At 40.3% G+C, this 12,188-nt stretch overlaps 1 protein-coding gene across 20 annotated transcripts in view; it reads right to left on the reverse strand.

Annotated features, from left to right (window-relative positions):
* eif4g3b (eukaryotic translation initiation factor 4 gamma, 3b) overlaps nucleotides 1–12,188 on the reverse strand; it is a 346,564-nt gene that overhangs the window by 136,676 nt on the left and 197,700 nt on the right. For all 20 annotated transcript variants that reach the window (XM_069919086.1, XM_069919084.1, XM_069919085.1 and 17 more), the window contains one exon: nucleotides 9,521–9,646. In XM_069919086.1, coding sequence (XP_069775187.1) covers nucleotides 9,521–9,646 — 126 coding nt within the window. The remainder of the gene's footprint in view (nucleotides 1–9,520; nucleotides 9,647–12,188) is intronic.

Here is a 12,188-nt window from a genome sequence, read left to right on the forward strand (position 1 = left end):
GTTAGGTTGCGGAGGGATAAACTTGCAGTTTAAGTTAGGTTGCGGAGGGATAAACTTGCAGTTTAAGTTAGGTTGCGGAGGGATAAACTTGCAGTTTAAGTTTGGTTGCGGAGGGATAAACTTGCAGTTTAAGTTTGGTTGCGGAGGGATAAACTTGCAGTTTAAGTTAGGTTGCGGAGGGATAAACTTGCAGTTTAAGTTTGATTGCGGAGGATAAACTTGCAGTTTAAGTTAGGTTGCGGAGGGATAAACTTGCAGTTTAAATTAGGTTGCAGAGGGATAAATTTACAGTTTAAGTTTGGTTGCGGAGGGATAAACTTGCAGTTTAAGTTTGGTTGCGGAGGGATACACTTGCAGTTTAAGTTTGGTTGCGGAGGGATACACTTGCAGTTTAAGTTTGATTGTGGAGAATAAACTTGCAGTTTAAGTTTGGTTGCGGAGGGATAAACTTGCAGTTTAAGTTTGATTGCGGAGGATAAACACACAGTTTAGTTTGGTTGCGGATGGATACATTTGCAGTTTAAGTTTGGTTGCGGATGGATACACTTGCAGTTTAAGTTTGGTTGCGGAGGGATAAACTTGCAGTTTAAGTTAGGTTGCGGAGAGATAAACTTGCAGTTTAAGTTAGGTTGCGGAGGGATAAACTTGCAGTTTAAGTTAGGTTGCGGAGGGATAAACTTGCAGTTTAAGTTTGGTTGCGGAGGGATAAACTTGCAGTTTAAGTTTGGTTGCGGAGGGATAAACTTGCAGTTTAAGTTAGGTTGCGGAGGGATAAACTTGCAGTTTAAGTTAGGTTGCGGAGGGATAAACTTGCAGTTTAAGTTAGGTTGCGGAGGGATAAACTTGCAGTTTAAGTTAGGTTGCGGAGGGATAAACTTGCAGTTTAAGTTAGGTTGCGGAGGGATAAACTTGCAGTTTAAGTTTGGTTGCGGAGGGATAAACTTGCAGTTTAAGTTTGGTTGTGGAGGGATAAACTTGCAGTTTAAGTTAGGTTGCGGAGGGATAAACTTGCAGTTTAAGTTTGATTGCGGAGGATAAACGCGCAGTTTAAATTTGGTTGCGGAGGGATAAACTTGCAGTTTAAGTTTGGTTGCGGAGGGATAAACTTGCAGTTTAAGTTAGGTTGCGGAGGGATAAACTTGCAGTTTAAGTTAGGTTGCGGAGGGATAAACTTGCAGTTTAAGTTAGGTTGCGGAGGGATAAACTTGCAGTTTAAGTTAGGTTGCAGAGGGATAAACTTGCAGTTTAAGTTTGGTTGCGGAGGGATAAACTTGCAGTTTAAGTTTGGTTGCGGATGGATACACTTGCAGTTTAAGTTTGGTTGCGGAGGGATAAACTTGCAGTTTAAGTTAGGTTGCGGAGGGATAAACTTGCAGTTTAATTTAGGTTGCGGAGGGATAAACTTGCAGTTTAAGTTAGGTTGCGGAGGGATAAACTTGCAGTTTAAGTTAGGTTGCAGAGGGATAAACTTGCAGTTTAAGTTTGATTGCGGAGGATAAACGCGCAGTTTAAATTTGGTTGCGGAGGGATAAACTTGCAGTTTAAGTTTGGTTGCGGAGGGATACACTTGCAGTTTAAGTTTGGTTGCGGATGGATAAACTTGCAGTTTAAGTTAGGTTGCGGAGGGATACACTTGCGGTTTAAGTTTGGTTGCGGAGGGATAAACTTGCAGTTTAAGTTAGGTTGCGGAGGGATAAACTTGCAGTTTAAGTTAGGTTGCGGAGGGATAAACTTGCAGTTTAAGTTTGATTGCGGAGGATAAACTTGCAGTTTAAGTTAGGTTGCGGAGGGATAAACTTGCAGTTTAAATTAGGTTGCGGAGGGATAAACTTGCAGTTTATGTTTGGTTGTGGAGGGATAAACTTGCAGTTTAAGTTAGGTTGCAGAGGGATACACTTGCAGTTTAAGTTTGATTGCGGAGGATAAACGCGCAGTTTAAATTTGGTTGCGGAGGGATAAACTTGCAGTTTAAGTTTGGTTGCGGAGGGATAAACTTGCAGTTTAAGTTAGGTTGCGGAGGGATAAACTTGCAGTTTAAGTTAGGTTGCGGAGGGATAAACTTGCAGTTTAAGTTAGGTTGCGGAGGGATAAACTTGCAGTTTAAGTTAGGTTGCAGAGGGATAAACTTGCAGTTTAAGTTTGGTTGCGGAGGGATAAACTTGCAGTTTAAGTTTGGTTGCGGATGGATACACTTGCAGTTTAAGTTTGGTTGCGGAGGGATAAACTTGCAGTTTAAGTTAGGTTGCGGAGGGATAAACTTGCAGTTTAATTTAGGTTGCGGAGGGATAAACTTGCAGTTTAAGTTAGGTTGCGGAGGGATAAACTTGCAGTTTAAGTTAGGTTGCAGAGGGATAAACTTGCAGTTTAAGTTTGATTGCGGAGGATAAACGCGCAGTTTAAATTTGGTTGCGGAGGGATAAACTTGCAGTTTAAGTTTGGTTGCGGAGGGATACACTTGCAGTTTAAGTTTGGTTGCGGATGGATAAACTTGCAGTTTAAGTTAGGTTGCGGAGGGATACACTTGCAGTTTAAGTTTGGTTGCGGAGGGATAAACTTGCAGTTTAAGTTAGGTTGCGGAGGGATAAACTTGCAGTTTAAGTTAGGTTGCGGAGGGATAAACTTGCAGTTTAAGTTTGATTGCGGAGGATAAACTTGCAGTTTAAGTTAGGTTGCGGAGGGATAAACTTGCAGTTTAAATTAGGTTGCGGAGGGATAAACTTGCAGTTTATGTTTGATTGTGGAGGGATAAACTTGCAGTTTAAGTTAGGTTGCGGAGGGATAAACTTGCAGTTTAAGTTTGATTGCGGAGGATAAACGCGCAGTTTAAATTTGGTTGCGGAGGGATAAACTTGCAGTTTAAGTTTGGTTGCGGAGGGATACACTTGCAGTTTAAGTTTGGTTGCGGATGGATAAACTTGCAGTTTAAGTTAGGTTGCGGAGGGATAAACTTGCAGTTTAAGTTAGGTGCGGAGGAATAAACTTGCAGTTTAAGTTAGGTTGCGGAGGGATAAACTTGCAGTTTAAGTTAGGTTGCGGAGGGATAAACTTGCAGTTTAAGTTTGGTTGCGGAGGGATAAACTTTCAGTTTAAGTTTTGTTGCGGAGGGATAAACTTGCAGTTTAAGTTAGGTTGCGGAGGGATAAACTTGCAGTTTAAGTTTGATTGCGGTGGATAAACGCGCAGTTTAAATTTGGTTGCGGAGGGATAAACTTGCAGTTTAAGTTAGGTTGCGGAGGGATAAACTTGCAGTTTATGTTTGGTTGTGGAGGGATAAACTTGCAGTTTAAGTTAGGTTGCGGAGGGATAAACTTGCAGTTTAAGTTTGATTGCGGAGGATAAACGCGCAGTTTAAATTTGGTTGCGGAGGGATAAACTTGCAGTTTGAGTTTGGTTGCGGAGGGATACACTTGCAGTTTAAGTTAGGTTGCGGAGGGATAAACTTGCAGTTTAAGTTAGGTTGCGGAGGGATAAACTTGCAGTTTAAGTTTGATTGCGGAGGATAAACGCGCAGTTTAAATTTGGTTGCGGAGGGATAAACTTGCAGTTTAAGTTTGGTTGCGGAGGGATACACTTGCAGTTTAAGTTTGGTTGCGGATGGATAAACTTGCAGTTTAAGTTAGGTTGCGGAGGGATAAACTTGCAGTTTAAGTTAGGTGCGGAGGAATAAACTTGCAGTTTAAGTTAGGTTGCGGAGGGATAAACTTGCAGTTTAAGTTAGGTTGCGGAGGGATAAACTTGCAGTTTAAGTTTGATTGCGGAGGATAAACGCGCAGTTTAAATTTGGTTGCGGAGGGATAAACTTGCAGTTTAAGTTAGGTTGCGGAGGGATAAACTTGCAGTTTATGTTTGGTTGTGGAGGGATAAACTTGCAGTTTAAGTTAGGTTGCGGAGGGATAAACTTGCAGTTTAAGTTTGATTGCGGAGGATAAACGCGCAGTTTAAATTTGGTTGCGGAGGGATAAACTTGCAGTTTGAGTTTGGTTGCGGAGGGATACACTTGCAGTTTAAGTTAGGTTGCGGAGGGATAAACTTGCAGTTTAAGTTAGGTTGCGGAGGGATAAACTTGCAGTTTAAGTTTGATTGCGGAGGATAAACGCGCAGTTTAAATTTGGTTGCGGAGGGATAAACTTGCAGTTTGAGTTTGGTTGCGGAGGGATACACTTGCAGTTTAAGTTTGGTTGCGGAGGGATACACTTGCAGTTTAAGTTTGGTTGCGGAGGGATACACTTGCAGTTTAAGTTTGGTTGCGGAGGGATAAACTTGCAGTTTAAGTTTGGTTGCGGAGGGATAAACTTGCAGTTTAAGTTTGATTGTGGAGGATAAACTTGCAGTTTAAATTTGGTTGCGGTGGGATAAACTTGCAGTTTAAGTTTGATTGCGGAGGATAAACGCGCAGTTTAAGTTTGGTTGCGGATGGATACATTTGCAGTTTAAGTTTGGTTGCGGATGGATACACTTGCAGTTTAAGTTTGGTTGCGGAGGGATAAACTTGCAGTTTAAGTTTGGTTGCGGAGGGATAAACTTGCAGTTTAAGTTAGGTTGCGGAGGGATAAACTTGCAGTTTAAGTTAGGTTGCGGAGGGATAAACTTGCAGTTTAAGTTTGGTTGTGGAAGGATAAACTTGCAGTTTAAGTTAGGTTGCGGAGGGATGAACTTGCAGTTTAAGTTTGATTGCGGAGGATAAACGCGCAGTTTAAATTTGGTTGCGGAGGGATAAACTTGCAGTTTAAGTTTGGTTGCGGAGGGATACACTTGCAGTTTAAGTTTGGTTGCGAAGGGATACACTTGCAGTTTAAGTTTGGTTGCGGAGGGATAAACTTGCAGTTTAAGTTTGATTGCGGAGTATAAACACGCAGTTTGGTTGCGGAGGGATAAACTTGCAGTTTAAGTTTGGTTGCGGAGGGATAAACTTGCAGTTTAAGTTTGGTTGCGGATGGATAAACTTGCGGTTTAAGTTTGGTTGCAGAGGGATAAACTTGCAGTTTAAGTTTGGTTGCAACTACAGGCAAATCAATACAGAATTTAAAAATTGTGGTGGGCAACTGAAAAACAGCTGCTGGCCTCTAAATAATGAACACTGAATGTATTAAATTCCACGGAGGTCTACCCAACTATATATTACTTCCACGACCATTTGTGCCGTCAAATTTCATGTACATAACTAACTTTTTTTTAAAATTGTGCTCTAATTTACCTAATAAAGTACTTTTTAAAAAAAAGGCTTCACGCAACTGTAATTGAATGGGAACATTGAAGACAAACAAATATTTAATGTTCAATGCCACATCAAGCACAGACAACACTTCAAACAAGATGTACAAGTATACATTTCAGTTTCATTTCAGCAAATCTTCACATTTCACTTTAAATCTCAGTGTAATAATTAAAAACAATGCAGCTGATGTAATCAGTTCCAGTAGCTTAACAATTAGCTGAAAAGGTAAAATAGCTTTGTAGTTGATAGTGAGTATTCCCTCTAAGACTGAACTCCTTTGTACTTTGGACATTACCTCCTAACTTTTAACTTGATTGCTCTGGCCTGAAGGATGACAGCGTTGAATGAACAGTCTTTTAACCTCTCAATTTTGTTGACTTTGAAACTAAAAATGGAAGGTCATCTGCATCCATTATGTAACCCTTCAATCTGGGCTTGTCACAATATTCCAAATAGGACTATTCCAGAATGCCAACTTGGTTTCTCCATGACACCAGGCATATTGGATTATCTGCATCAATTTTCTTTTTCAAATGTTTATGTTAAAGATTTGGCCGCAATACTCCTTTTGTCAGCACCTCAGCATCCACTAAATCAGCCAATCAAACAACACACACCACATTTCAGAAAACCAGCCAAAACATATGTGGTCATCTTCAGCGAATTTATCAATAGAATAACCAAGAATTGCAAGAAAGTGCATACTGAAGCATTACTTATTACTGAAGCAATGTTGGGTCTTTGGCTGGCTGGCTTGGGTTTGCTGCAGGATTAGAAGTAGAGGGGATCAGCAACTTTAAATTCCTTTAGCTCACCAATGCGGAGTACCTGTCCTGAATCCACCATATTAATGCCGCTGTGAAGAATGCACGTCAGGATCTCTGCTTTGGTGAAGGTTCAGTATGTCATCAGAAACCTTGGCAAACTTGAGGATGTGTAATAGAAAGTGTGCTGACTTGGTTGCATCATGGACTGGTATGGGGGCATATTAATGTCAGAGAGCAGCAGCAATTATCAAGGATCCACACCACTCAGGGAATGATCAGTTCTCGCTGCTGTCATCAGGAAAGCGGTATAAACGCCAGGTTCACGAGTAGTCGCTACATCTCAACTATTAAACTCTTGAACAATAGACTCATTCAGAGATGCATTTAAGGAGTTGTATTTTGCTCAGTTATATATTGTTCATTTGTATGTCTGCATTTGGACAGTTTGATTACAATTATTTCTTTCTTGGAGTACAGTTTACAGTTAGCAGTAATTAGAAATTCTGCCTGAACCACAATCTCAGGGTTGTATGTGATGTCATGTATGCACGCTGACAATAAACTTGAACTTTGATTCATAGACATTGTGAGCACGAGGGAAATATAAGCTGATTTAGTGCTCTATTACGTCAATGCTAAACAAAAGCAATGTAGGCATGCTGGAAGGAAGTGATGCAGCAGTTTGCTAGGGAATCATTTCATTTCAATGTGAGTAGAAATTAGCAGTGACATTTGATGAGAGGCTTAGCTGTAGATGAGAGGATACAGCTGCTGAGGATTGTTGAACATCAGAATCAAGAGCAGGACGAGGCCATTGAAACCCTCAAGCTTACTCTCCAATCATGGCTGACATAATCTTGACCTCAATTTTGTTATCCCAACTTTCCACAGTAACTGTTAACCCTCTTGTTCATCAAAAACCAATCTACCTCAGTCTAAAAAAAATTGAAGGGTTTTTGAACAGAACATTAACTGTTTCTCTACCCATAGATACTTATTATTTTCAGCAGTTTTATTTTAGGTTTCCAGAATTTATAGTTTTTTTTATTAAAAGAAGAACTTTCCACAACCCATTCAAAAGTCTCATTTTATTTTTCAACATGACCTCTAGTTCCTGATCCTCTCGCATGAGGAAACATCCTCCCTGTCAAGACTACTCAGGGTCTCGTGTTTATATCAAGTCTCCTTTCAACTCTTCAAAACTCCAATAGAGGCAAGCCTCGCATGTCAAAATGTTCCAATTCTGGCAGCTCGCCCATTTTGGTAAACATTCTCAGTACGAAGTCATCAGTAATAAGAGATACACAGGACAGAAAAGTCCATTGTTCTTTGCAATTCCTGTGAATTTCACTAAAATTAAAATTCCCCCCCATTGTAACCTTATCACTCACACCTCCCTGTGATTTGCCAACATACTGTAGGTCTTTCTCTATTTCTTGCTGACTATTAGGAAGTCTATAATACAACCCCAGCAAAGTAACTGTCTCTTTCTTTTCTACCCACATAGTCTTATTGAACAATCCCTTCAAGATAGCCCCATTGTTATGTTTTCCCTAATCAATTCCCTCTACTTTTACGTTCATCATATCTGTACATTTCCAACGCAATAACATTCTTTCATAAAAAGATGTAATCTCATCAAATCCAAAACTCAGCACAACTATATTAGGGCAGCAAAGTTGGCGTAGTAGTTAGCACCATACTGTTATTGCCAGAGCTCGGGACTGTGGTTCGAATCCCGCACTGTTTATAAGGAGTTTGTATGTTCTCCTTGGTCTGCTTGGGTTTTCCCCTGCAGGCTCCTGTTTCCTCCCACCCTTCTAAATTGGATGTAATTTGGTGGCACAGTCTTGTAAGCCAAAAGGACTTGTTACCATGTTGTATGTCTAAATTAAATTTAAAGTTTATATTCTCCCTGTCTTTATGTAGAATTAACTGCAAAGCACAATGACATTCTGTTAGCTTTCCTAATTTTGGTGAAATCAGCCTCAGGGTTTGGTGAATCCTGGTGGTCAAAAATGATAAATCACTTCTTTAATACTTTAGCAGCAGTCTTAACGGCACTTGAAGTAATTTCTTTCTTTGTGACTGCCCTGATTACACAATTTTTAAAAATCCCATAATCCCTTTACCTTACTCAAATCCATTTGTAGTATCCTTATCTTATCGTCACGACTTCTATTTCTTCCTGCTATTTCACATTTAACAGCCATACCTTCAACCAAATCTTTGATATTAATGACAGTGGCAAAAAAACTGAAGCTCCAGCACTGATACCTGTAGCACACAATGTATATTTTGGGTTTGTCTATTCTATTTTCAGACAGCCAACCAATTTTCTATAATTAGCAGTGTTGTGAATTAGACAGATTGTGAATGACAAGATAAATTTGGGTGAAGATGACCCTGCAATACATTCAGAAAATAAATTCTCACCTATTTATGACAGTGTGTAGCTGTTCCTTAAAAGAAACCATGCTTTCCATTTCAAGTTATCCAAGTGGTTAAACATGCTTTGACAGAAGGACTTTAATACCTCTTTTGATTGTGCCCTAATAAAGCTCTGAACCAGGCATTTCAAAGTACAGTATGTTTCCGATTATCTGAAAATTGTTCTAGTGAAATTTTCGAATATCTGAAGTTTTTTTTCTCGGTTGAATCAAGATGTCAAAAGTTGATTTTTTTTTAATCCATTCAAGTGAGGCTCTGATGTGTTGTTAGCACCAATTTGGTAACAACAGAGCTCATGGCATGAAATGGGGTGGGGGTGTGGGGGGGATGGCAGTGCTACTACTGCATTTGAAGATGCTGTCATGGGTTGGTTGCTGCAAGTCCTTCTGCGGTTTGTATGGGGCAATATGTCTACAGACCTTGTGAGAGGATGTGTTTGTGTATCGAGGTGGAAGGGATCCTTCACTCCGACTATAAGAGGAGAGGCATCTTCGATTTGCAGCATTACAGTGTGCCCACCTCCTGCTCCCCCGAGCTGCCCTCTCTCCCCACTCGCTCGAGCCGTCCTCTCTTCCCGCTCAGCCGAGCCAGTCCCTCTGTCAATATCCTTCTGGCGGGGTCGCTGGAATTCTGAAGGAGGACAATCCCTAGGACTGTAGGTGGAATCTCCTATCACTTATAGGTGAAGTGAGACCTCAGGCTCCCGGCAGGAGTGGGAGCCTCAGGCTCCCGGACAGGATCGGCTATGGCGGTGGGGTGGTGTCGGGGATCAGGGACTGCGGTGGGGAGGTGTCGGGTGAAGACCACTACAACTATTCTGCCGATACTACTGGGCTGCTTAAGGAAATTTCTTGATTATCCGTAAAATCTGGATAACCGAGATGGTTTGGGTCCAAGCATTTTGAGTAATCGGAAACGTATTGTATCGCTAAATTAACTTTAACTATTTTGGTGAAGGTTCCCTATTCATACATAGGCTAGAATTATGCAAAATAGATCAAACCAAAAATTCAATAGAATTACTCATGTTGAACAATCTACTTTGATTTTCTTTTCATGATGTTGATGTCAGAGATTTTCTAACTACCTGAGGTGGAGTGGGTGTAGTGCTTGGCCTTCCAACAGGTGGTGTAGAGTTTCTGCTTCCACCCCCTCCTGACATTATTTCTTCAGTGATGTCTTTCCCTCCTTGATTTGGGTCACAGATTCTAATCTGAAGAAGAAAAATTAAATAATTAAAATTTTACATTTTCAAAAAAAATTTTCTAAACCTTCCTTATTCTGAAATACAAAGAGATATCTTGCAACATAAATAAAGTAATTTCTCCAGCTTTACGGTAGGATATTTACCTCAAGAGCTCTCGCATTTAAAAACAGACTGCTCAGTTATTTTATTTAAAGTTTGATAGCTTAATTTCTTCCTTTGTAAATAGTCCAATATAGGTGAGAATGTTAAAGAGATAAAATGTGAAAACCAGCGGCTCACTAAGTCTGTGCCATCAGTCGTTTACTGTTATCCTACACTAATCCCATATTCCCAAATCAATTTGACCAAGAATATGAACAAATACATGTGAAAGAGTAGTCAAAAACCAATAACACTAGGCAGAGGGTAACTTAAAAATATTTGTCTACAGACTTTTGGTACAAATGTCTTATCAGTTTAATATTGGAAATAAATGAATTCTGAACTAATCCTTAAATTTAATGAAATCTATCAGATATGCCATACACTAAGATTGCTTGAGGGAAATAAAATGCATTCGGTACTTTAGGATTGAAAATACTGAAGAATGTCAAGTCCCTGAGGTGACAGAGCTCTGGGCTATACACAAGATGGCTGCAGAAGAAAGCAGCTCAAAATAATGATTAAAAATGATAACATATTAGTGCCTGAAAATTTTGTGTTATTCTTCGACTTCTGGGGAGCTGCTTGATTGGGTCCTGGCAAAATCAGTCACTATATGAATCAGTTTTTCCAATCTGAATCTTGAAATGATCAAAATAGAAATGGAAAATAAATTTTGATCTCCACATGTCATCAAACTATTCTACATCATTTTTTTTTTTAAAGGCAGTGAGCATGCAAATTGTAACTCCATGGGATTCATGTAGTGCTTTTCATTTGTTCATGGGATGTATCAATCTCAATGACACGACCAGGCCAGCAATTATTCGGTTTCATAATTATTCTGAAAGGGTGATCTTTTCTCAAATTGCCACTATCCTCAAAGTCATGGAACTACTCCCATGGAAAAAGAGAATTCCAAGCTACACATTCACAATTAATTTCAAGTTCAAGTTTAATATCATCCAATTGTACAAGTACAACCTGACAAAACAGCATTCTCCAGTCCTTGGTGCAAAAACACGCAAACATATACAGACATAACATACATAAAGACAAAGATACATATGGAATGCATATATAAAAATTTAAAAAATTGTTAAATAGATAATGGAGCCTTGGAGTGTTTGTATGAGAGTTCAGTCGTTCATCAGTCTTACTGCTCATGGGAAGGAGCTGTTTCTCAGCTTGGTGGCTCGAGCTCTGATAGTTCTGTATCTCTTTCCTGATGGGGGTAGCTGGAAGATGCTGGATGGGGGGGGGGGGGGCAGAGGGGGGGAACAATGATTTTGTGAGCCCTCTTCAGACAATGATCCCAGTAGATCACTTTGATGAAGGGGAGGCAGACCCAAATGATCCTTTCTGCTGCTTTTATGGTCCGATCCAGTGCTCTATAGCAACTGTGGTGCAGCCTGCCAAGATGCTCTCCATAAAGCTCCTGTAGAAAGTTGACAGGATAATGGGCAGTAGCTTTGTCCGCCTCAGTCTTCTCAGGAAATGCAGTCGCTGTTGTGTCTTCTTGACAGGTAAGGAGATGTTGTGTGTCCAGGGTAGGTCACTTCTTAAGTGGACCCCAAGAAATTGGTGCTCTCTACATTACCAAGCAATTAATGTGCAGTGGAGGGTGGTTGTCCCTGACCAACATTGGTAGTCTTGCACCATTTTATACCTTCTCTCTGCAAGTGCTACTCATCATTGTTGCTGAGGAGGCCAACTACTGTTGTGTAATCTACAAATGATGAATCCGTTGGATCTGGGTCTGGTGATGCAGTTGTGGGCCAATAGTGTGAACAGAAGAGGGCAAGTGCACGGCTGAATTGATCCATGCTCAGCGGGATGGTGATCCACATTCTATTGCCAACCCAGAAAAACTATGCATCCACTTAAGAGAGGGACATTGAGTCCCAGCAAGGACAGCTTTTCCACAAGCCTTTGAGGAATGATCATATTAAATGCTGATGACCAGGTGGGTCAGAACAGAGCGGAGGGACAAAGCTATAGCATAATCAGTGAAACAGTTCCATCTGTGGGCAAATTGAAATGGAATTAGAGAGAAACAGCAACATTAGTGATTAATGCAATCTACCTATTGAAAAGCATGAAGTCAACGGTGTTCTTGCCAAATTGCTGCTCGTGTGATACAATTTCACAGGAGAAGGAATGATTACTTGCATAAAACCACTTTTGGAGGTGCAGCAACGACATTAATTATGGTCATATAAAATTTGCAATTTGAAAATGCCAAACCACCTCATAAGCATATTGAAAATCAAAGATATATAGGCTGATGACTCTAAGGAGTGCCTTGAAGATGGCAAAGAGAAATGAATCCCAGAACTTAAGACCTCGATTCCTAAAGGTACTGATGTCAGTAGTAAACTATTTAGAACTAAAGCATCTTGGAAAG

This window comes from Narcine bancroftii, chromosome 2 (assembly GCF_036971445.1).
Source record: "Narcine bancroftii isolate sNarBan1 chromosome 2, sNarBan1.hap1, whole genome shotgun sequence".
NCBI lineage: Eukaryota > Metazoa > Chordata > Chondrichthyes > Torpediniformes > Narcinidae > Narcine > Narcine bancroftii.